This window comes from Castanea sativa, chromosome 3 (genome assembly GCF_040712315.1).
Source record: "Castanea sativa cultivar Marrone di Chiusa Pesio chromosome 3, ASM4071231v1".
Classification (NCBI taxonomy): Eukaryota; Viridiplantae; Streptophyta; class Magnoliopsida; order Fagales; family Fagaceae; genus Castanea; species Castanea sativa.
Genome location: NC_134015.1, coordinates 13,964,237 through 13,991,443, shown reverse-complemented (window position 1 = coordinate 13,991,443; position 27,207 = coordinate 13,964,237). Strand labels below are relative to the sequence as shown.

The following is a 27,207-nucleotide window of genomic DNA, read 5'->3' as shown; positions in this document are numbered from 1 at the left end:
CTTTCAAGTGAGCATATGCTCTTCCATGGATCCCCTTCAATTCTCCTCCACCCAGATTAACAAAAGCAACTAAAAAACACATACAATCCCAGTAATTCATTACTCTCTCTCATACAATTTCAGCAAAAGAGAGAGAGAAACAGGAGCCACACAAACACAAACACAAATACAAATACAAACATAAGTACACACATACACAAAGACATTACTTATCATGGCTTGTGCAACAACAAGACCCACCTTCTCTTTCCACCTCTCATCCTCTTTTCCCCAAACCTCAGCTCCAAAACTCAAACCCCATTTCACCACCACCCCACCTCTCTTCCCCAAACTCTCACTTCTCCACAAGCCATACAAACTCACTACTCCACACTCCGTTGACATCTCCAAAGAAGACACTCCCACCTCAAGCCAACAAACCACTACACCTCCTCCTCAAGAGCCTCAAGAAGAGCCTCAAGAAAATATTGACAAGCGCCGCTTAGAAGAGAAGTTTGCAGTGTTAAACACAGGTATCTACGAGTGCAGGTCTTGTGGGCACAAGTTCGATGAGGCTGTGGGAGACCCTTCATATCCCATAGCTCCAGGATTGCAATTTGAAAAGCTGCCTGAGGATTGGAGGTGCCCAACATGTGGGGCAGCTAAGAGCTTCTTTGAGAGTAAGAGTGTGGAGATTGCTGGGTTTGCACAGAACCAACAGTTTGGGCTTGGTGGGAATGCATTGACTTCTGGGCAGAAGGCGATACTTATATATGGAAGCTTGTTGTTTTTCTTTGTGCTCTTTTTGTCTGGTTACTGGCTACAATAGTTTAAGAGCTGGGGAAGGAAAGAAATGAGTAATAGGTAATAGTTTTTGTAGCTCTCTTTCTTTTTCCTTTGAAGTAATCATTGGTGGTGTTATGTTTATGTGATATCAATGTGTATTTATGATATGGGGAAATGTTATAATTCGGGTTGCTTGAGCGATTTATAAATGGTATATTTTGTTTTTACTAGCTCTCTGTCCAAATGAATTATGAATGTGTAAACATAGTAGCATTTGAAGAACTGCAATCCAACTGTCTGGAAAGTATGTCAGTTTTATTGAGTAATTGAAGCAAGATTTTGAACCATTGATATTTTATAAACTATAATTGTGGAAGGAATTTGGTTGGAAATTTGTAATGGCTACTTAGCATCCCTAGAATGCAGGGTATTCTAAGATTGAACTGATGGCATGCAAGAATTGAGGAGTGAGATCAGCCCCTTATATCTTTGGTGAGCAGAGAATAAGAAGTTAAGGAAGAAGAAGTAATTTAATAGGTATAAATTTATCCTAGCCCCTTTTCTATTAGAGAATGAGCGTGTGCTTGTAGCAAACATCCTCATGGCTAGAAGTACATTCCTGCTTTTAAGATGTCTCGTGGGATTTAATTTGAGTAAGTTAACCACATTTGTCAAAAGTACTCATTTATTTTATCCCTACCATCCTGAACTAATGACAAGTTCTTCAAGGTCTCAATTGTTACAAATAATCAAATAAGGATAACACACATTATAATTATATCTCCTTGGTAGAATTTCTTGCCTTTTGTTCTTAATTTCTCTACTTTTATAAACATTATATTTCCTATGTTGGAGTTTTGTTCCCTATTCTTAAAGCTTATCAATTCTAAAACTCAATATCTGTCCACATCTTTAACAGTTCATCTACCACTATCTATTCAGGTTTCAATTTTATCAATAAAAACACATTGTCAATTGGTAGCAACAGAATTGATTATTTGGTGATATTTGCTCCACTGGTTGGCTGAGTTACAAGTAACTTGAGCTAAAATTATAGAGAAAAGGATTGGAAGGTTCTCCAGCTGAATTCGCTGAATTTCTACTATTCGATGTGTAGTGTTTTGAAGTCTAGAATTGGTTGGGCTTCTGGATTTTGGTTGACTCTGTTTCCTTGTTATGTGATTAACTTTCTCTTTTTTGTTTCTGGTAACACAGATTGTGTCAAATCATTGGAATTTTCTGTTCAGCTTCAATTCATGTCTATTTTAGGCTAAACATTGATACCTTGTGTTGGAACATCCACAACTTCTAATATTTGACTCTCTAATGCCCCATCGTGACCTTTTCTTTTGGTGGAAACATCAGGAAAGCCAAAAAGTATTTAATAAATAACAAAAGAGCAGTCAGGCTTCTATACAAATTCTAGCTTTAGAGGTGATAATGCCCATCCAGGTTTAGGAATTCTCTTTTCAGCTTCCTTGGCCCAATCTGCTGCTCAATTTCCTGAACAAGGAGCCAATGTGCATTTTGAGTCTCAATCTGTGCCAATGTAATTATCTCTGACGATGGAGCTCAATCCCCATTTCCCCTCCATAGCTTCTATTCATAACAAATAGTTGTTTGGAGTTAGTTTCAACAAAAAGTAGTTGCTTCCTTTAGCCATCAAGCATGCCTAATTGACTTCTAAATTCTAATGCCTCAGTTTTAGCTTTCCCATCCATAAGAATTACTGTGGTCTTTAACTACTTACTCCTGTTCTAGCTTGCTTTTTCAAAGGGCTTTTCATCCTTTAAAAAAGCACAGCATTGCATTTTAGAGTTCCAAGAGCTGGTGGCAACCAACTTTGTAGAGTAGGCTGACCTGTGAATGTAGGCCAAGATCTATGTGGTTGTTATTTTTCCACTCAAGCTGACCAATATCCTGTTGCTGCCTCGGATATGGTAAATTATTCTGATCAGATAAATATTCTATTCTATACTTCACTTCACTCCTGGCTCTTTAGAAATGCTAGAGTCTGAAGGCCATTTTAATCTTTAAGCTTGAACTTTCTGAATTTAACAGTAGAAACAGAGTTCCAGACATGGCTGAACACACAGTAGCATTCATAGAGTATCCAAAATTATATCTAAACCAGACAGCTGCACCCATGTTTGGTTGTCTCTTCATGTTTCTTACAAAGAGAGCATAATGCAGAACCACATCTTTTTTTAGTTCTTGAAAAGGTTTTCTGCCGTTGCTTGTGCACTAAAACAAGCTCCTCATAAGAGATGCTTGATTTTGATCTGTACCATATTAATTTTTATTCCTTAAATATTTCACCACACACATTGTATTGCATCTTGAATTATTATTATTTTTATTTATTTATTTTATTTTATTTAAGAACAAACTATATATCTTTTATTGATGTAATTGTCATCCATATAAACATTTCTTGCAATGAAGTCTGGAATTTCATTCAACCAGATGTTACATTCATCAAATCTACTGGGTATGTCTAAGAGATGTGCTACCATATTTCCACTCCAGTTAATATGTTTTATTATCCTCTGCCTGAACCTCTCAAGTGTCTCTCTTGCCTCATCAATTAGGTATCCAAATTTGGAAGGACTTGCTTCCTTTAATTTTAAATTTTAATGCTTGCATGTGGTCAGCGTGTTTCCTTCCAGTATGAGGTTTTGTATTCTCATGTTTCCTGCCATTCGAATGGTCTGGATCATTGCCAGTGCTTCTATTTCTTCTATGCTGTGGGCCATCCAAACTTTCTTCCAACAGGCTGTGTAACTCTATCATCTTCATCTCTAGTGACCGCTCCAATCCCTACCATGTTTAACTTCTCAAACAATGTTTCATCCATTTTCACTTTGTGTGCTCCTTTTGTCAGTGCCTCCCACTTATTGTCTTTTCCGTTGTTAATAGTGTTTTGGATGTCTGTTTCTTGTAAAAAATTTTGCTTATACTCTACAGCCATACTTGCTAGTTGCTATAAGTTGGGGATCTTTTCTTTTGTCTCCATGATAGCATTACTCGGATTTCATATGTTCCACACTATTACCAGAAAGGCAGAAACAGCTCCAATTTGGATTCTAGTGCTTGATCCATAATGTCCCAAACCAAGGCCATAGAACTTGGTTGTGGTTGGAAAAAGCTATGCTCTTCACATTGGAGATGAACAGGATTCCATACCTTATCTGCATATGTGCATTCACTTAAAGCATGAAGTATGGTTTCTTTGCTGCCCCCACACAACTCGCATGTCCTGTCATCTACCACCCTTTTTATCCGAATCTGCATGTGCACGGAACGGATCCCTCCCTCTACTTGCCCTCCTGGAAAATTTTCAACATTATTCAGTACCTTTTACTTCCAAAGTTTCTTCCAAGAGGTTTTTCTGTGGCGTTTGACATGTTAGAGCACTCCCCTATGCTTATGTTTATTTGTCCTTCATTTACCACACAGTAAACACTCTATAGACAATATGCATGCTAGTTGAATTACCTGTTCAAATCAGTTTGTCCTCAGGTACAAGAGAGCTCAAGGTTATTCATTTAATTGTTTCTGCCTCATCTAGCAATTTCCCCCCAATTTTTTCTATCTTCATTCATCAGTTCAGTTATCCATGCTTCTTTGGGCATGACATGTTTTGGAAAATATAACTTTTTATAGGTTGTGGATGTAGGTAGTCACCTTACCACCCCACCCCCCCCCCCCCCACCCACAATCTCTTTAATGACTTTTCTTGCATCCAAAATACTTATACAATGATGATGAACTCTTTGATATTTTAAGCTTCCAACAATGTGCATGCGGGGGAAACACTTGCTTTGAAGACTCAAAAGGGAAATTGGATCTGGGCTCTGGATATATTTCGTAAGTTAAAGGTATTCCTTTGGAAGTATTGTTTTGTATCCACTACTTACCAGTCAAAACCTTGCTAGCTAGCTGAAAGAGGCATCCAGGTAAACTTGACTTGTGCATTCTGCCATAATGCACCAGAAACAGTCTTACATGTAGAGATTGGCCCATTGAATGGGAATTTATGGTTGAAGTATGGATTGCCTTTTCTACATATAGGTTTTCTGAAAACATGTTACCAAACAAGATTTTCTGTGTGGGATTCATCATTTTTTTTTTTTTTGGTTTTTAAAATCAAGAAAACCGTTTAGAAACTGGCTACCAAACATGCTCTAAAATTTTCCACCATTTGGTTGAAAAGAAAAGACAGAGGAAGCAAATGGTAGGGATGAGAATTTTCCATATGAGCCTACCAATTGAATTCCTTCCAAATTGAGATAAATTAGGGAGAAAATAGCCATGAGCAATGAAATTACAAGCTACCCCTATTATCTTCATTGCTTCAAAATACAATAAAGTTATAGTGGTAATTTAATTTCTATCCTTCCATTTTTCAACCCTTTACACTTTCTCTATTATCTCCATTGTCACAAACTACACTAATCTTCTATCTTTCTAGTTTGTCATCCTTCTTACCCGCAAAAATAAAACATTTCTTTTCACAACTACCTATTTTATCCTCTCTATATTTTCCATTTCTCATTTTTCTACCATCTCAACCAGTTATATCATAAGTGTATATGCATCGAGTTAGGTTGGAGGGTTTGTTCAACCCAACCCAACCTATTCGGGTTGAGGAATTTTCAACTTAACCCAATCCAATCCAATCCATTACATGTGTTATGTATAAAACCAAACACCCAAATACATTATGAAAATGTCACTCTCACAAAGACACAAACATCCAAAGAAACAAAAACAAAACCAAGAATTACAACAAAAAAAAACATAAAAAAAAAACATAAACCCCAAAAACAAAAAAGCAATAATATGCATAGCATATCAAAACAACTTGAATTTCAAAAAAATAAAACAAACTTGGACGATTTAAAGCCAAAATTAAGAATAAATTTTTTGGAAACTTGGTAATTTTTACACTCTTAGACTACCACAAACATAGCAATGTATTTTTTATTTTTTTGTATGGTAACATAGTAATGTATTAATAAAATAAAGTATAGTATTTTTAAAGTGAGTTCCAGTTAGCTTAACTAATAAAGTCTGATGGTTGAACAAGAGATCTAGAGTTCAATCTCTGCCTACACTAAAAATTGATTGGTGACTTGGTCTGATAATAAAGATCTAGGGTTCAATCCCCGCCTACACTAAAAATCGATTGGTGACTTGGTTTGATGATAAAGAGTATCAACTAAAAAAAGTATAGTATTTTAAAGTATAGTAGTCTAAAAAAAAGTATAGTATTTTAAAGTATAGTATTATTGGGTCATATTGGGTTGTACCGGATGGAATTGGTCCGTATCAGGCCATATTGGTCCCCAACAAGCCCAACGCGGGTGCACCGTGGGAGAGATGAATAAAATAAAATAAATAAAAATAAGTACAAACATAACAGTAATTCCTAATGGTAATTTTGATTTCCTTCTATACAGACTACTGGAAGGCCTATAGGTTGCAGATGAACCCGTCTTCCTCTCACTCTCATTCTCCGTTTACTACTAGAAGGCCTATAGGTTGCAGAGGAACCCGTCTTCCTTTCACTCTCATTCTCAATTTTCTATACACGCTGTTGGAAGGCCTATAGGTTGCAGAGAAACCCGTCTTCCTCTCACTCTCATTCTCAATTTCAATGCAATTGGACAAATGTTAGAATATTGTCGTACAACTAAAGTATTAACAAATAGTAAGGTATATTTATAGTTACAAAGTACTTTAATTAACTAAATTTTGTGTGTTCACTTATTATAATGTTGGTTTTTGTAGGTCAATGTTATAAACAATGAACTAAGTTCGAAATGGCCTGGTTTCTACCAAACCAAAGACATGGAGTTTTGGACTGCTCAATGGGAAAGGTATAGTATTTTACGCCATATATTGAAAGTATAGAATTTTACGCCATAAATTGAAAGTCACTAAAAAAGGTATAGTGTTTTAAAGTATAGGACTCTCTCTTAAAAAAAAATATTTAAAAAAAACATTCTCTAAAAAAAAGTATAGTATTTTAAAGTATAGTAGTCTAAAAAAAAAGTATAGTATTTTAAAGTATAGTATAATTGGGTCCTATTGGGTTGTATGTATCGGACGAAATTGGTCTGTATCAGGCCATATCGGTCCCCAACAAGCCCAACGCGGGTGCGCCATGGAGAGATGAATAAAATAAAATAAAGAAAAATAAGTACAAACATAACAGTAATTCCTAATGGCAATTTTGATTTCCTTCTATATAGTCAATCGCAATGGACGTAACGGACACCTAATAGAAGAATTATACCCAACTTTAGACAAGGTGCACCTAGAGAGGCTCACACATGCTTCGACACTACTGGAAGGCCTATAGATTGCAGAGGAACCCGTCTTCCTCTCACTCTCATTCTCAGTTTAAGTAACAAAGAGGGTAAGGATGATGACAAAGTTTCCCCCAGCTATTTCTCTCTTGCCGTACATTGGTCAAGCTCTATGTGCAATGCCAGACAATTGTGCTCCAATAAGTTCAACCGTGATCTTCAAAGTTCATTCACAATCCAACTCCTCTAGCCGTTCAATGCAATTGGACAAATGCTAGAATATTGTCGTACAACTAAAGTATTAACAAATAGTAAGGTATATTTATGGTTACTTAGTACTTTAATTAACTAAATTTTGTGTGTTCACTTATTATGTTGTTTTTTGTAGGTCAATGTTATAAAGAATAAACTAGATTCGAAATGGCCTGGTTTCTACAAGACCAAAGACATAAAGTTTTGGACTGCTCAATGGGAAAATTATAGTATTTTATGCTATAAATTGAAAGTATAGTATGTTACGCTATAAATTGAAAGTCACTAAAAAAGGTATAGTGTTTTAAAGTATAGGACTCTCTCTTAAAAAAAACTCTCTAAAAAAGTATAGTATTTTAAAGTATAGTAGTCTAAAAAAAAAAGTATAGTATTAATAAAGTATAGTATTATTGGGTCCTATTGGGTTGTATCGGACGAAATTGGTCCGTATCTGGCCATATCAGTCCCCAACAAGCCCAATGCGGGTGCGCCATGGGAGAGATGAATAAAATAAAGAAAAATAAGTACAAATATAACAATAATTCTTAATGGCAATTTTGATTTCCTTCTATACAGTCAATCGCAATGGACACCTAATAGAATAATTATACGCAACTTTAGACAAGGTGCACCTAAAGAGGCTCACACATGCTTTCGACACTACTGAAAGGCCTATAGATTGCAGAGGAGCCTGTCTCCCTCTCACTCTCATTCTCAGCTTCAAGCAACAAAGAGGGTAAGGATGATGACAAAGTTTCCCCTAGCTATTTCTCTCTTGCCATACATTGGTCAATCTCTCTATGCAATGCCAGACAATTGTGCTCCAACCGTAATCTTCAAAGTTCATTCACAATCCAAGTCCTCTGGCCATTTAATGCAACTGGACAAATGCTAGAATATTGTCATACAATTAAAGTATTAACCAATAGTAAGGTATATTTATAATTACTGAGTACTTTAATTAACTAAATTTTGTGTGTTCACTTATTATAATGTTGTTTTTTGTAGGTCAACGTTATAAAGAATGAACTAGGTTTGAAATGGTCTGGTTTCTACCAGACCAAAGACATGAAGTTTTGGACTGCTCAATGGGAAAAGCACAGTATTTGCAGCTGAAAAAGTGTTGAGGATTATTTTCAATTCACCCTTGATTTAGCTTCTCATGTCCAACAGCCTCTAAGAGATGTGGCTCAATCAGCATTAAGTATGAATTTATTTTTATTTTAAAAAGTTAGCTACTGTTCATGTTGTTGCTTTTGTTTGGTTGTTGAATGTTCATGTTATTGCTTTGCCTTTTGTTTGGTTATTGATAGGTTGTATCATGTATTGCAAGAGAGAATGTTTTTTATTTATTTATTTAGGTAGCACCATAAAAACATGACATGTGTCCTTGGTCCAGATGTTGGGTTCACTTGTAATTTTCATTTTTAATTCTCTCCTTGTTCTGTTTGATTTTATTTTCTCTATAGCTTAAAGTTCTTTCTCTTTCTCTTTGGTTTTGATTTTATTTTCTCTTTGGCTAAAAGTTCTTTCTTTTTGGTTTTATCTTTTGAAGGTTTGGGGTTTGGATTTGCTATGGTTAGGTTTTCCTATATTACTAATGGCAATTTTGGTTTCCTCCTATACAGGAGATCGCACTGGACACAATGGACACCTAAGAGATGAATTATACGATAAATTCAGTACCATATCTCAACAAAATATGCAGTTGAGGTGTAACTTTAAACAAGGAGCACCTCAACTATTAGAGGTTCACACGTGCTTCAACGCCGTTGGAATTCCCATAGGTTGCAAAGGACAATTTGACAACTATGGTGGTTGAAATAGGTTTCCGAGAATTTATTTTCTGGATGTAAACACACTCCCTAACCAGTGCGTTTTCTTTTTTATGAGATTTCTTTCTCTTTTTGCGAGTTTAAAATTTATTTTTTACTTTGGAATTAATTTTCTCATTTTGTTTTTGTTTTTTTTTTTTTTTTGTGCAGTTATATTAGCCGCGAAGAATTGTAACATGCAGTCATGACTCAAATCAAAGATGCTGATAAGTGATCATGATGCTTATTTTTGGGTAATTACACCCTTTAAGCTATGGTAGGTGAGTAAATTCGTATCAATGAGTAGTATTTTAATTAATGATTTATGAATTGTTCCCTGTCTTTTAAAGTTGCACCACAAAAATTTATTTTGGACTAAGACTTCAACCTAAAAGGTTGCTCACTTTCCCTTTTCTCTTTCTTTCTCTTCCATATTTTTATTTACTTTTATCCTTCTTCTTAAATGTTGTTAGGTCTGTTTGGAACTGGAATACCCAACTTGACAATTTTTTATGGCAAAGTCAATAAGAACTTGCAACCTAGGTAACTTAATTCATATAGTATAGTCTAATTTTTGTGTTACCTTCAATTTTCTACCATTTAGTTGGTGGGTCTCAAACTTCTTCCTATACTCCAAAACTGTTTTTGGGATTGTGCCTCAGCAAATTTGGGAGCATTAAGAAGCATGTGACTTTTTCACTACAAAGCATATGTATCCAGTTACAAAATGATATGAGAATATTTTGTATTCTTTGATGAGATTTATTTGCATTGTACTATTTTTTGCTCCACTGAGCAAGTTATTTATTTTTTAATTTTATTTTTTTGATGAGTGGCTCTTCTTGCATATAATGGTAGTTGGGAACAATTTTGTAATGAAGTCTCTGATCATTTGTCCTTTGGATCATACAAAATTTGTATATGCATATCACCATGTTGATTCACTGAATCATAGTTTAGATGTGACACAACTTCAGTTTTCATGGTTTTTTAAAAGGTCAAAATTGGTTATATTTGCAATTAAACAGATAAGGTAAACATAGTGCAACGATACAACAAATTAATTTCACTAATTAGGTTCTCCTGTTGCTATTTAAACGATTCTTAGTAGTCCATTGTGTACAAGATGAAAAAAAGCAACACTTGCTTGCTTTATTTTTGGGGCTAGGAGTCAAGAAATTGTCTCTTCAAGTATGTTCTATGTTGTCAATTTCAAGGCACGCCATAAAGGTAGAACCAAGTTAGTTCCTTCTTCAAAAGCTGAGCAGTTGCTTTGATAAATTTAGTATGTTTTGGTTGTTTGCAATACCGTGATATTACAAAGTTTATTTAAAGAGATTTTTTATATTACAACATTGTTAGCAGCTTGCTTTAATTACAAGATTTTTTAAAATGATATGAACAAATCATATACATTTTTTTTTAGAAAAAAAAAAAACCCTTCTAATATGCAGTATCCATTGATCATGAGCCATGTTCTTGGCAAAGAATGTGACATAATCTACATACACATGTAGACATAGACATGCATGCATATTTACAATGTTATGCAAAGACCGATTGCTTCATGTAACAAAGATAGAGGATGCTTATCATATCTTGCCTGGATTTTCTCAAATTATAGTTTTTAATGCTTATGTTGAGATTTTTTTTATATAATAATTCAGCAAAAAAAAATTGAGTTATATAATTATCATGCAACATGCATCCATATTAAAGAAAAAATTAAAACTCTTCATGGTTTCAGTCCAGTATTGATCATCTTTTTTAGGAAGTTATTGAATACAAAACATGATTTGATAAACTTGTTCTGTCATGAATTGAGCTTTTTAGATTGATTTTTTCAAGTTGGATTTTGTAGAATATAAGTGCACAACATCTCATTTAGAATCTACAACAATTGAGATCTTGAGGAGATTTTCTTACCATTGGTCTGTACTTTTTATAACTGTAATTAGCTAATTGAATTAGTGTTAAAATTTGATGTTTAAATTTCTGGACTATTTGCAATTTTATCTTAGCTGCATCTAATCAATGTCTTTGGATGAAGAAGTATTAAGATCAACAATGTGCAAATGACAACCATGTTTCTCCATCAAATTTCTTCCAAGGATATTCTATTCTCACCATTTCTTTTAGCTAAGCTTTTTTTAATTGATAGGAAAATTTTGTCTCCATCACATATGAAGTTAATGTTCAATGTACATGCTTACAATATGTTTAAAAACATTTTATTGGTAGGAAATATATTGTTACATTTATCAAACATACGATGATTCTGCTATATATCTATTTTCTCTCCTCACTGCCAATACTTCTACTTGTCTCTTTTTTTTTTTTTTTTTTTTATGTGATCTACTTGGCTCTTTTAATAAACCACAATTTTTAAAAATTATTGTACTTATTAGTTACTAATAATTTAAATAAAAATACTATAATTAAATAATTAATAAAACTGATTAAGATAGTTATTTACCTACGTACTAAGTACTAACAACTAATAAGAGTTTTACCAAAAAAAAAGTGTTCATTTCTATAATTTATAAACTTGATTGCATTTAGCTACATACTTATATAGTACTAGCCTCTAATGATGCACTCATGCGCGTGCTTAGAAGCTCTTCTTTTTTTTTTCACAAAGGTTAATAATTTACATTCATTATAATTTGAGATACTAGATTTACTAATCAAAAAAAAAAAAAAAAAATCCTAGGGGCGTTATGAGTACTATGTGTTTGTGAGTATTATGTGTTTGTGTGTAAAATAATTTTTTTTTCATCATATCCCTAGGATTTTTTTTTTTTTTTTTGTAATTGGTAAATGTAATATCTCAAATTATAATGAATGCAAATTATTAACATTTACAAAAAAAAAAATAGAAGAGTCTCTAAGCACGCATGTGAGTGTGTGCTTAGAGGCTAGTTTGTAATTAAAATATATATACATCTAGTGCTCTTAAATAAAAATAGCTAGTGCGTTTGGATAATAGAACAAAGGAGAGAGAAAGAAATCAGATTTTGCTAGGTGACACCCATTGAGGGAGAAAAAAGTGGGTCGGGTCATGTCAATAAAAGTTTTTTAAAAAAATATATATTTTAGGATAGGTCAATAAAAGTTATGTTATTGTGCCATGGTTACCTACCTGGTTTAACTAGCAATTCTTCCAACCCTAGTTAAACATTATCCATACCAATATGTCTATATAGACCTCAATGTTTAAAACTTTGTAGCTAAAAACATCAGTGAGGTAAAAATGATTGCAAAAATATTTGTGTTCTTCCTATTTACCATTTGCAAAATGATTGCAAAAATATGTCTATATCGGTGAGGCCTGATTCAAATAGTGAAGAGAAGTTTAACTACTATAAGTTTGCCCTTCAATGGCCAATTTCTGTTTGCAATGTGAGGCCTAGCTGTTTACAACCTTCTTTAGAGTTCATTGTGCATGGCCTATGGCCTTTATTGGCTCCCGACACTACAACAAAAATTGTTTATTACTTTGAAGAAAATCGTTGCAATAATTTAACCAAAATGTTGCAATAAAATTTAAGGTAATAGGTTTGTGCTATACAAAATTTTGTTGCAATAAACTTTAAATATTTTAATAACAATTTTGATATAATAAAATATTTGTTCTTGTAATAAACAATTTACTGCTTCGAATATCTTGTAGCAATAGGCTATTATTTCACAAATTTTATTGCAATCAATTGCAAATAATTGACAAAAATAATTTGGGTCAAGTTATTGCAACGATATTTTTCATTGTAATGAATAATTGTTCAATATTTTTCATTACAATAGATTCTAAAATAATTGATATTAGATTATTGTAATAATATCTTTTTTACAATTTCATGTTTATCATTGCAATAAATTGTAAAATAATTGATATTTACTTATTGCAATGATATATATATTTGTTCTTGCAATAAACAATTTATTATTTCACAAATTTTATTGCAGTAAATTGCAAATAATTGACAAAAATAATTTGGATAAAGTTATTGCAACGATATTTTTCATTGTAATGAATAATTGTTTAATATTTTTCATTACAATATATTGTAAAATAATTGATATTAGATTATTGTAATAATATCTTTGTTACAATTTCATGTTTGTCATTGCAATAGATTGTAAAATAATTGATATTTACTTATTGCAATGATATATATATATATATATATATATATATATATATATATATATATATATTCTTAATACAATTTTGTACAAAAGTCTCTATTGCAACAAAAAATTATAAGTCATTGCAACTAATTATTATTAATGTAATAATTTACCACTTTTAAGTTATTATTGCAACGAATTTTAATTTGTAGATTTGATATTATGTCTATTTCCACTATACTAATTTTGTTGTATTAATATTTAATGTAATAGACTTATTTTTGTGTAATGTAATTCTATAGTAACATACTGTCCTAAAGTTGAACTGACAAAGAGCAAGGTTAGTTCATTAGTTGAAAGTTAACTTCTATGTTTGAGAAAGTGTTCTATAATTTATTTGATATATATTTTTTTTTTTTGAATTTGGTTTGTAGGTGAAGGATATTATGAAGCATCTGCGGGTGTACTGGCCAAGCTTTATCGTTCAAGATGATTTTGACTTCTGGTCTGAACAGTGGCTAAAACATGGCACATGCTCTGGTTTAGATCCACTACCATACTTCAAGTTGGCCATTAGAACCACTATTAAAGCCCCATAGAGCTCCTTGAATCACTAAATGGAATAGGTTTGTTTTATGGGAACAGTTTGGCATTGATTTAGGAACATAAAATGAGAATTTTAAATCGATCGAATTGAATTTTGTTGTCTTATTCCCACCCTCATTTGATCTTTCTTTGGTTATTAAAAACTGCTAGACAATAAATACTTCCAGAATTTATATGTTCAAATTTACAAAGGTAAAGTATGGGTTTCTTTTTAGCAACTATGGCAACGAAGATACAACATTCTTGTTATTATTTTTTACAAGGGCTCATGCTCAAGAAAACTAAATAGAAAGAAAAAAAATAAAGAATTTCATTCTTTTAATACTTTCTTATCTTGGGCTTTTTATCAAACAAGTAGAATGCACCATATTATGCACCATATTATGCACCACATAAAGACAAAACGAAGCAAGAAAATGATGCCTTGAATAGTGAAATGAGCCTTTGTAACCTACATAATTAGTCATGGTTAGTTGCAATGGTGAGATTTGGATTCCGGCAACCACTTCAAACATAGTTTACAACCATGATCTTTGTAATTGTGTCCTCACTACTCATCCATGGGAAAAGAGGGAAACAAGCCAAAACAAGTTAGACCCAAAAACCAAGTTAGTTTAAAATCTCATAGAGCTTGTTCATGCAAAGAAAAATTCCTTCAATGATGCAGGAAGGGAGAGAGAAGACACCTGAATGGTTAGGAAAATTTTGGATTTTAGAAATTTTGGTGAAGCGGCTAAGTAAATAAGTGTTAAAAGTGAAGTGTATTTGTTTTTAAAAGACTCCCAACTCATTTACGTATTGCAACAAGTGTGGTCCCAAAGGCTGAATCATCTTTTTTTTTTTTCTTTTTAAATATGTGACTTCTTTCTATTGGTATACATCACTTGGGAGGATCGCGTCACTCATCCACTTGGGAGGACCAAATAATTTCTCAAATAGATTAGCTCTAGTGATCCAGCACACTGGAGTTGACACAATGTGGATACCTGACAAAAATCAAACACGTCTGTATCTTGTCTGCTCCAATGCATAGGGATGGAGGCACGTTGTTGGGTGGAGGGGTCATGGCCCCCCAAAAGTTCAAAATATTTCTATAATATGGTCTAAAACAAAACTTAATAGTTGGCCCCTCCCAAAATATATTAGGTGCCCTACCTAAATGCCACTTGGGTTTCTTACTTTTTAACTTTTGTCTAACCTATGTGTGCAAGTGTGAAAATGTGCACTATGCAACACCAAACTTTTTTTGTTTTTCTTCTTAATAGACCATGCAGCAACACACTAAAAGTCCACTGAAAACCCATGATCACGAGGGGCAAAGAAAAGAAACTCACCGAAAACGTGTACCGTGCTTTAGTGAGGGTTTTTTTTTTTTTTTTTTTTTTTTTTTGGTTCTTCTTCTTTTTAATCTTTAAACTTCACCCTTTACTTCTCATCATCATCATCATATATCATTTTTTTTCAAAATTGATTTGTTTTCTTTTGGGTTGAATTTTGGTGCCAAATAAGTTGTTCCTATAGTGATTTGTTCATAGAAGATAATTTGGGCTTATTGAAGAGAATATATATATATATATATATATATATATATATATATATATATTTTTTTTTTTTTTTTTTTTTTTTTTAATTTCCCTTTTACTGTAGAATCTTCTCAAGTCTTGTATAATGATTTTAATAAATACGTATGCTATACATAGTGTTAGAAATATATATTTTATCTGCTTAAATTTTCAATTGTTTGTTATGGTTGATTAAGACTAAAGATATTTTTTTTTTAATTGTGCTTAAAGGAATAGTTAAATATAGGAAGTGAAAGCCATACATTAGAGGGATTATTAATTAACCTAAAATTATATGATTTGTTAAGGAGATGCATGATAATGGATGATTTTATTCAATGAAAGATCATTTTCAAGCATAACTTTGATGGGAGATGCTAAATTCTTTATTAAAATATTTTGTACATCTTTATAGCAAAATAAATCATTTCTATATATTCATTTGAGTTTAGAAATTTTTATTTTTAATTTCATAATTATAATATATATATATATATATATATATATATATATAAAATAACGGCAAACATATGAATGTATAATCTGGCTTCCATGTGAAAATTCCTGGCTACGCCCTTGCCAGTGCATGTACCGGAGCATTGGAGCTAACCAGTGTCCATAGATGAATGACTCCACCTACACGGTTAGAAGACAATCACGAGTTATTTGATGAATGAGTTTGTTAGGAGACTTATATATGGCCCACATTATATATTTAAATTTATTTTATATAACAATAGTAAGAGTGATTGATAAGCACTCATATTTTAGGAATCTATCCATGAAAATCACCTATAAACTCTTTTGGCAAAAAGACGTTATTTAATTAGTTAACGCTTTAAAATAACTCTCAATTGTTAAATAAACACTTTGAAGTATTTCTCAATTAAACTCCTCGATGAAAGCAGTGTTACATGTACAAAGAACAAACGTTAGTTGAAGTGGTCCCTAGTGTTTAACTTTAATTAATGTCCGTGTTCTCCATTAGAGGATTATATGAGGTATAGACCAATTAGGAGTGTTAACATATATAGTGTTGTGGGCTTTAGGCCCAACTAGTTTACTTGTTTAGCACTCTTACTTCTACTACACTCATATTTACTTGTACTGCACTCATATGCCTCCTATATAAAGGCACTCATGTATATTCTTTCTATGTGAAATACAATACTATTGAATTCAGTATTTCTAACATGGTATCAGAGCCACTGCTCTGACCTTTTCTTCGCAGTCTTGTCTTTATTGGTGTAACTTCATTCTTAATATTGCTTCCGCTGTCACAACAACTGCCACAGCCTTTCGCCGTTGAACCTTCGAGTCTTCCAGACATCGTCCTCAGGTTCCGGACCTGTAGCAGCCACCGTTGGGGAGTTCGAACACTACAAAGACCACTGCCTTTTCCGGCGCCCACGCACCTCCACGCGCCGAACCGAGCCGCCACGCGCCGAAACTCCTTCTCACGCGCCTCCACGCACCGCCACGCGCCAGATTGATCCTTCTCACGTCAGCTTGCCACGTCATCTGCCACGTCATCTTGCCATGTCAGCCTGCCAGCGCGCTACTGACGTCACATTTGACCGTTGACCGTTGACTTTTCTGGAGTTGACTTTTTGCAGCTCAGGTTCTCCTTACTCAGTTTTTCGCGTAGATTTCATTTTTGCAATCTATTTTTACATATTTTGCTTCTAAATGAAGAATAAGGACATGTCTTCTTCCTTTTGCAACAATTGTCGCAGACAATCTAGCAAACGCTTTTGCAATTTTTGCAAACGTTTTGGCCATAATATTGAGACTTGCTTTCAGCGCAATAAATCAGCTGTTTCAGGTTCTTCTGCCACTATTGCTAATATTGAGAGTGTCCAACCAATGGCTCCCATCTTTGCACAGTCTAAGTCTTCAGGTCGCACTTTCACCATGACCACAGATGACCTTAAAAACATCATCGCCAATGTCATTCGTATGGTTGGTAATGCATCTTATTCCTCTTCTCTCTCAACTTTGTCCGGTATGTCTCCTTCCTCTTGGCTTATGGATTCTGCTTGTTGCAATCACATGACACCTCACTCGTCCTTATTTTCTGAACTTAAACCTGCACCACACCCTCTTACTATTCGCACAGTAAATGGTTCCACAATGTCTGGTCATAATATAGGTTCCGTTTCAACCTCCAACCTCTCCGTTTCTGGGGTCTTTAATGTTCCTGACCTTTTTTACAATTTGTTTTTAGTGGGACAATTAGCTGAGTTGGGTTATCGAATCATATTTGATTATTTTGGGTGTATTGTGCAGGATCCAAGGACGGGACACGAGCTAGGGACCAGTCCCAGAGTTGGGCGTATGTTTCCCGTGGACAACCTTCGTCTTCCACTTGTTGCTCCTGTTTCTATTGCCGCAGCTGCTGCAGTTTCCTCTATTCCTTCTCTTGCTCTTTGGCATGCTCGACTTGGTCACGCATCTTCTTCCCGTGTACAACAATTAGCTTCTAGAGGTTTGCTAGGTTCAGTGTCTACAGAAAATTTTGATTGTGTTTCATGTAAATTAGGAAAACAACCAGCTTTGCCTTTCAATTCTAGTGAATCTATATCCACTGATATCTTTGACCTTATTCATTCTGATGTTTGGGGACCTTCCTCTGTCTCTAGTATTGGTGAATCTCGATATTTTGTTGTCTTTGTTGATGATTACTCTCGCTATAGCTGGATCTTTAATATGAAACATCGTTCTGAATTATTGCAAGTGTATTCTAATTTTGCAAAAATGGTTGAAACTCAATTTTCTAAACGTATCAAAATTTTTCAATCTGATAATGCTCTTGAGTACACTCAATATGCTTTCCAAGCTGTTTTGCATTCCTATGGCACTGTTCATCAACTAACTTGTCCAGGTACCTCTCAGCAAAATGGTAGAGTCGAACGAAAACTTCGTCATATTCTTGACACTGTTCGTGCTCTTCTTCTCTCTGCCAAAGTTCCTGCTCCTTTTTGGAGCGAAGCTGCTCTTCATGCTATTCATACTATTAATCGCATTCCCAGTCCTGTCATCCAAAATCAAACTCCATATGAGCGCCTTTTTGGGTCACCTCCTGACTATCACCACCTACGCTCATTCGGCTCTGCTTGTTTCGTTCTTCTTCAACCACATGAGCATAATAAACTTGAGCCTAGGTCAAGACTTTGTTGTTTTCTTGGTTATGGCGAAACTCAAAAGGGGTATCGGTGTTATGATCCTATTTCTCATCGTCTTCGTGTCTCCCGCAATGTTGTCTTTTGGGAACATCGCCTCTTTGTCGAGCTCTCTCACTTCCTTGCTTCTTTATCTTCCTCTTCTGTCTTAGATCTATTTCCAGATGAGACACAAATTCCTTCTGTAGCTGCTCTTGACCCTCCTATAGCTGATTTTAATCCTCCTGTAGCTGCTCCTAATTCTCCTATTAACTTCTCGGTCCAACCACCAGAAATCCTTGATCCCTTTCCTAGTTCCCCTTTTAATGAACAGGTGGAAGATGAACAGGTCGAAGACGAGCTACCCAACCTTGATCCTGGTTCCCCTGCTCCTGCTCCACCTGAAGATCATGTACAAGACATTCCACCTCGTCACTCAACTCGGGTAAGGTCCATTCCTGCACATTTACTTGACTATCATTGTTACACTGCCCTTGCTACATTGCACGAGCCTCACACCTATCGTGAGGCTTCCACTGACCCTTTATGGCAGATTGCAATGAAAGAGGAACTTGATGCATTATCTAAAAACCATACTTGGGACTTGGTCACTCTCCCCCCTGGGAAATCTGTGGTTGGTTGTAAGTGGATCTACAAGATTAAGACTCGCTCTGATGGGTCCATTAAGCGCTACAAAGCTCGTCTTGTTGCAAAAAGTTTTACACAGGAGTATGGGATTGATTATAAAGAGACCTTTGCTCCGGTTGCTCGTATCTCATTTGTTCGTGCCCTCTTAGCTGTTGCTGTTGCCAGTAAATGGAATTTTTTTCAGATGGATGTCAAAAATGCATTCCTTAATGGGGATTTGAGTGAAGAAGTTTATATGCAACCTCCTCCTGGTCTCTCTGTTGAATCAAACAAGGTTTGTCACCTTCGATGTGCACTTTATGGCCTTAAACAAGCTCCACGTGCTTGGTTTGCCAAGTTCAGCTCTACCATCTCTCGTTTGGGTTACATGACCAGTCATTATGATTCTGCCTTATTTCTTCGTCGCACTGACAAAGGCACTATTTTACTTCTCCTGTATGTGGATGATATGATCATAACTGGTGATGACCTCAGTGGCATTCAAGAACTCAGGGATTTTCTCAGTCAGCAGTTTGAGATGAAAGATCTTGGACATCTCAATTACTTATTAGGTCTTGAAATCACTCATTCTACAGATGGACTTTACATTACTCAAGCCAAGTATGCCTCTGAACTTTTGTCTAGAGCTGGACTCACTGATAGCAAGACTGTTGACACTCCAGTCGAGCTTAATGCGCATCTGACTCCCTCAGGGGGAAAACCATTGTCTAATCCCTCTCTTTACAGACGCTTAGTTGGCAGCCTAGTTTATCTCACTGTTACTCGTCCAAACATTTCCTATGCTGTTCACCAGGTGAGCCAATATCTGTCTGCTCCACAATCGACTCACTATGCTGCTGTTCTGCGCATTCTTCGGTACCTAAAGGGCACTCTCTTCCATAGTCTTTTCTACTCTGCTCGGTCTCCTCTTGTTCTCCGTGCATTTTCTGATGCTGATTGGGCAGGAGATCCCACTGATCGCAGGTCCACCACTGGTTATTGCTTTCTTCTTGGTTCTTCTCTGATTTCTTGGCGAAACAAGAAACAAACTCATGTGGCCCGTTCTAGTACTGAAGCAGAATATCGTGCCCTTGCTGATACCACATCTGAGCTTCTTTGGCTACGATGGCTTCTCAAAGACTTAGGTGTGTCGACATCCTCTGCTACTCCTCTTTATTGTGACAACAAAAGTGCCATTCATATTGCTCACAATAATGTCTTCCATGAACGGACTAAACACATCGAGATCGATTGTCATTTTATCTGTTATCATCTTGTCCATGGTGCTCTCAAGCTAATCTCAGTCTCCTCTACAAATCAACTTGCAGATATTTTCACCAAGTCACATCCTAAGGGACGTCTTCGTACTTTGGTTGACAACCTCAAGTTGGTCTCACATCCACCTTGAGTTTGAGGGGGGCTGTTAACATATATAGTGTTGTGGGCTTTAGGCCCAACTAGTTTACTTGTTTAGCACTCTTACTTGTATAGCACTCTTACTTCTACTACACTCATATTTACTTGTACTGCACTCATATGCCTCCTATATAAAGGCACTCATGTATATTCTTTCTGTGTGAAATACAATACTATTGAATTCAGTATTTCTAACAAGGAGAATTCTTTCATAATTTTAATTTATATTGAGGTTTTCTCTACAAATTATTTGAACAACAATGGACAAATGTATCTTTATATTTTCTTACGCTATTCTATATTTCTTACAATGAAATGATGCTAAGGTTTTATAATTGCCAAGAGTTTTACAACTCAATTAGCACATTCTAAAGCTTCAAATAGAGACGTTTAAATTTTAAAATTTAAAATTCCCAAGTACCCCCAATTATCTAATTATTAAAAATTAAAATTAAAAAAGCTTCCCTCATGATTTGCAGTATTACGACTCTAAATAAGCGCCCTAAGTTATAAAACTAAACTCTGACCAATTCACAAAGGGAAGCTCTGGGTTTCTTTTTACGGTGGCCTTTAAACAAGTATGGTGCCGCTTATATGTCTCCACTAATCCATACGTTAAGTGCATAAACCAATAGACACCTAATAAATTTCACAGAAATTTTATGATCTTGTAATTGCATCCTTTAAATTTGAACTTACTGCTCCTTTCGCAGAAAAAGAAGATAATGCAGGATACAAAGAAATCGGTGCTAATCCTTTGCAAAAAGTGACAATGATGATAAGGTGCAATACTGAGAAATCTGCGTATTTATCACCTGACCTAAATGTTCCATTGAGTAATATTATAAATCTCCCAAATAGAAATGGTTTATAGGGAAAGTCTTGTTACCGTTACTGAGGATTGATTAATTCTTTTTGGCCTTCAAAACGTTAATAATTATGAACAAAAGGTAAATAGTAATCCAAAACGTCACAGCAAAACCCGAAACCTTCCTGGTAATTCTAGAAAGTAGAATTATAGAAACCTTCAAACCAACACTAATAAACTACATGTTTGATTTTGAAAGCTATGCACAAAACAAAAACCTAGCACAAAAAAAGACCAAAAGCACACAATACGGGGCCATCCGGCTATGCAAATACAAGAGACATAGCTCTCATACGTAAAAATTGGAATAAATATCACCTCAATGGACTGCAATATTCTTGTAGGTGTACACCGTAACAGCAGAAGAGGATCCGTAGCTATATTATGAACTGTTTTGTACTTTTGTTACTCCATTACATTCCTGTCATTTAATAAAACTAGAAGGTTGCCCGCGCATTGCGCGGATAATGCTGTAAGCTTTTATGTAAAATGGTTTTTGAAATTTTTGTACATATATTATAACATAAATGGTGGATATTTTCATTGCTAAAATCACCTACAATTATAGTAGAAATTTCAGAGCATGTAGGCATATTTTGTTGTCTACCATCAGTTGATCGTAAACCAATTAATTGCAAGCATACATTATGCATATCAAACTCCTTGAACCTGTCCCTTGTCATACGATATGTCTAACTAAGGCGTTGACCCTATGAAGCATGTTCAGTTGATCGTAAACCAATTAATTGCAAGCATACATTATGCATATCAAACTCCTTGAACCTGTCCCTTGTCATACGAAATGTCTAACTAAGGCGTTGACCCTATGAAGCATCTTCAGTTGATCGTAAACCAATTAATTGCAAGCATACATTATGCATATCAAACTCCTTGAACCTGTCCCTTGTCATACGAAATGTCTAACTAAGGCATTGACCCTAAGAAGCATCTTCAATAATATTTTAACTATAGCAGTGCTAAGGTTGCATAGTGATTCATGTCTAGGCAAAGCAACAAACACACTTTGATATTGTCAAGGCTCTTGCGGACAGTCGTACATAATACTTGACCAATAAATAAATAAAGCAAGCAGTTTCAATGATGGTTGTGATGGACATGATTCAACATATTTAACAATTTTTTAACCATCGTACACCTTTGGTGTGATACTCACTCCACAAGTATAAGTACTTATAGGGTGTGGGAGGCAAGGGTCAGGGTTCAAGTCTCCAGGAGGGACCTTCACACACATATACACTTAGATTAGGTTAGAATAAAAATTTTATCTTCTATAAAAAAAAAATAATAATAAAACAATTTTTTAACAAAGGTGTACCAGTATAATATATTTAACAACTTTTTAATACCATTTTGAGTTTATATAGATTCTAGGCTAACCTTCAAATAATGGAGACACCACATAATTTTTTTCTACCTACTTAGTTCTTAATTTATACATTTGGGGTTCTATTGTTTCTTTCTTTGTTCTTATTTTTAACAATTGAGTTTCTATCATTTAGTAGGACATAGAATATGTGTAGATTGTGGTGATTATTTTAAAAATTTGCTACCAAATAATACTTAACCCCTTGATAGGTAAAAGAAAATTATTCACCTAAAAATAATAACTTCTTTCTTACCCGTAGCTAATTTAATTTGTTTCACTTATGTCAATTATATAGGCTGCTACATCATACAACCAAATAAAAATTATAAATTTGTTATCAATCATTTTATCAAATACTATGGATTCAAAATAAAATATATGATTACTCTTGGGCTCTTTGCACTTTGAATCCCACAAAAGTTTTGCCTCCATTGGCACTTTGAATATGACCCAATCCATAGAGATACATGTATTTGTGCTCCGACTACATGTGGCTTGGAGGAGCGTGATTTATTGATTAAGCTTCTTCCTCATTGATCTTTCTACCTGCCCAACAAAACCAGATTAGTTACTCAACCTGTCTTTGCCTTAGGGTCTAAATATTACCCAATTCAACTAATTTTCTTAGTCACATCCTCATGTAACATATTTAAATCACTCACCAAAAGTCAAATCATAAATTAGAAAAACAGTGTGGCTCAGTAAAAATCTCAACCAGTAAACAGTTCAAATGAAAAGAAACAAACCACCATCTAGTTCGATTATCAAAAACCCATTACCAAACAACAACAAAGAATGAACAAATTGAGTATTAGTATTTTGTACGTCTTAGATACTGAAGAAGGATTTGATAAATTAGGGCTGGTGGCATTTTCTCCTTGTGTTTAGTGACTTTAGTCCCCGGCCAAAACATGGTAAAGTTGAAGCTTCAATCTACCCGAGTCTATCTTCCCTTAAACATTGCAAACCGCAAACTTAGTATCCCAAATAAAATTTTGAAAAAAAAAATTGAAAGAAAGAAACAAAGAGAGAGAGTTGGCAATATTTATTTATTTACAGACACTAAGAAAGGAGCTTTTGTTCATGAACCCAAAGAGGAATCGCTGATCCATCAATATAATAATTTTCAAAAGAAATAGGTACAATAGTGTGCATTTAATTGAAAGGGGAAGTGAAAGAGTTTTTTGTTTGTGTTTTTGCTAGAAGAAGTGAAGAGTTAAGACTTAAGAGACGTAGAAAGAACTAAAGAGTTAAGAAAGAGAATTAATGAAATTTAAAAAATTTAAGATGGGTTTGATCTCAACAGAAATTACTTGGAAAGTATAATATTATTGTAAAGGTGTAATAGTGCAAAACTTGGTCTCACTTTGCCAGGTGCTTATCCATAGTGTGCATTTAAATTTGAACGGGGAAGTGAAAGTGTTTTTTTTTTGTCCTGAAGAAGTGAATAGTCTTTTTTTTTTTTGTTGATGGATAGAAGTGAAGAGTTAGGAGAGAGGAAGAAGTGAATTGATTTTTGATGAAGCAATAAGTGTTAAACATAAAAGCTGCATTGTTTTAATTTTTGAAGTTGGAAAACATCATTTCATAATAAAGAGGATTGCAAAGAACTCATATAGAGCGTCACATGGCAGAACCTCATGCACTCTCGCATAAGATCTCTGCTTTTATATATATATTGACTAGTGTCTCTGTGTAACTAGCAGCGACAGACGCGTAAAAGTCAGCGTGCTCCTATTTTGCAACATTCCTTACTTCTTGTGTTTTGTGGTCGTACAATATCAACCAACCATCGCTACATTAAAAAAGAACCAACCCATCCTCCAAAAATTCTAACATTTTATGGAATCGAGGATGAGGCCCGAGCTTGAATTTCTTTGTCCAAGTCCTTTTAACACCAGTGTCATTCATAACCCATATATCATACCAGCTGCCAGCCCATTCGAAATTTCTTTCAATCAAGGATACAGAATCATTGATAATACCAATTTTCCCTCCTACAGAATTTTTAATTACACGAGGAACCGGCGTTTCTTGGAAAACCTCATTACTCGTGTCAAACGAAAGCATGTAGTTGAAATCCCGACGACGTCTAGTAATGCCATACCTTCTAGAGTATCATTAGAGAGCAATGCGGCATGCGTAAGCCCCAGGTGCTTATGCGTAAAGACAACACCACGTCCTTGATTGTTAGAAGTGGCCCATTTGTGGTGCTGGGTGATAAAAGAATGGTTTCTTATAAGAGCATGCCAGGGTTTGCGTACGGACTTGAATCGCATCAAGGATTTCACTGGCAACTTGATAGGATTTCCACTACCAGATCTTCTGGGAGGGCACGACTCCACATTTTCTTGGCTTTTTGTTTTTTTTTTTTTCTTCCTCAGTGCTCCACAATTTTGTATTCAAACATTATATGTCAAAGAATAGAACCTGATATACAAAAGTGTGTTCCAATGAGGATTATAACATCTATGCAGGACTAAGATGTCAAGTTTTTTATGATATAAATTGTCAGTATAAATCTTCAAAGTAAGATAGCATAATCTACCTAGCATGCTGTCATAGACTCATATTTGGAATTCTAATATGCTCAAACTACACTTATGTAATTACCATGTCAATAATATCTGTAATGAAATTTAATTTTGCCTGTGAGCAGTGTGAGGTGGTTTTTAATAACGCATGTAACGGTGACTTATTAGAGCCTTTAGTGTAATTTTTCAGATTAATGTTTTACAAAACCTGATATTTCTAGTTATATTTGGGAAATTCAAACCCCTTGATCATAGAGAATTTTGACAAGAAAAAAAGATCATGGAGAATTATTTTGTTACTAGCTTATATTCCGAGTTCTTTATTTGTAAAAATATATTATTTTTTGTTTTGTTTTGTTTTAGAGGCAACATCGAAAGTGCACATTTAACTTTAAATCGAAAATATAAATTTAGATTATTTTTTGTTTGCTTGAAAAGAATTTAGATTCATAGTATAAGATGACATCTATATTCCAAGAATTCAAAAATCTTTTTTTTTTTTTTTATTACTTGCTTATGGACTTGAGGTCAGCTCACAAAAGACTTAAAGATCCTATGTTGTTGGCAACCATGCCTTCAAAGATCTCTTTGAATTTCGTAATTTCTTCTCCTGCTAAAGATACTTAGACTTTGTAAAATGATTCCAAAACCAAAAAAATGGTTTATACAATGCAAGTTCAATCAAGACCAAGGGAAGTTTAATGAAAGAAAAACAATGAAAATGAAATTGCAATTTCCACTCTTTGTTCAAGCACAATCCTTTTTTCTATATAAAACTTATCATGTTCATTCTTCCAAACATAAAATACTTTATTAATCCAAACATGAAATAAAACTTGATGCTAACAAGATTTAGTGTATCACGATTAGGAAAGAATGGCAAAAGTAAGTGTGTGTGTGTGTGTGTGTGTGTGTGTGTGTGTGTGTGTGTGTGTGTGTGTGTGTTGTGTGTATTGTAATTTTTTTGGCTACTCTTTGTCCTTTGTGTATGCAGTAGTCTTCCATATAAATTGATAAACTGAACTTGAGTAATCCAAAATCAAAAAAGGATAGCCTTTAAGCAATGACAACGATGGGTCTCTAATCTAGCAAGTTAGTATTCAATATATTCAAAATGGACTTTAATAAAACTCAAAACAGATGATTTCATTTTAAATATTGTAAAATATCCGTTAGAATTCAAGCAGATGCACAGCTTCATCAATGGAGGAATCAAGGAATGAAGCTTAAGAAAAGAGAGAGAGAGAGAGTTTGTATGTGAAATAATTAATCAAGCTCTGATTCTTATATAAGAAGAACAGAGATGCGGGAAAACTCTAACCAACTAACTAACAAAAGCTAACCAATAGAAAAACTACACCTGTCAGCTAACACTAACTAACTCTACTGTACAAAATGACATGTAGCTTTATCAACTAATACATAAACGACTTGTAACTTTAGACTATATACAAAACTGTTTCTTCTTGAACCTCACATATTCTAACAATATCCTTATTAACTTCTTTGACATGCATATTGCCAAAGGATTTGCTGCATTTCTTATGGATCAATTGATCAAATGTACATATTGTGTTTGCAAAAAAATTAATAAAACGAAAAATAAAATTACTAATGTACTAATATTTTTCATACCCTTTGCTTCTACTTTTTAAGTTTTTTGGGGTCTAATTGGATTGACGAGAGTTAGATTTTGGGAATGTATATTTAGAGCATTGTGTTGTTTAGTTAGATTAATGTGAACGGGCTCGCAATTGACTGAAAAAA

At 34.4% G+C, this 27,207-nt stretch overlaps 1 protein-coding gene and 1 pseudogene across 1 annotated transcript; one reads left to right on the top strand and one right to left on the bottom strand.

Moving 5' to 3' along the window:
* Positions 1–995, top strand: LOC142627162 (uncharacterized). Its single transcript, XM_075800963.1, has one exon. It carries the CDS (start codon positions 215–217, stop codon positions 806–808), a length of 594 nt encoding a protein of 197 aa, XP_075657078.1. The 5' UTR covers positions 1–214; the 3' UTR covers positions 809–995.
* A 23,549-nt stretch (positions 996–24,544) lies between these two features.
* Positions 24,545–25,253, bottom strand: LOC142628543 (uncharacterized; annotated as a pseudogene).
* Positions 25,254–27,207: the final 1,954 nt, after the last annotated feature.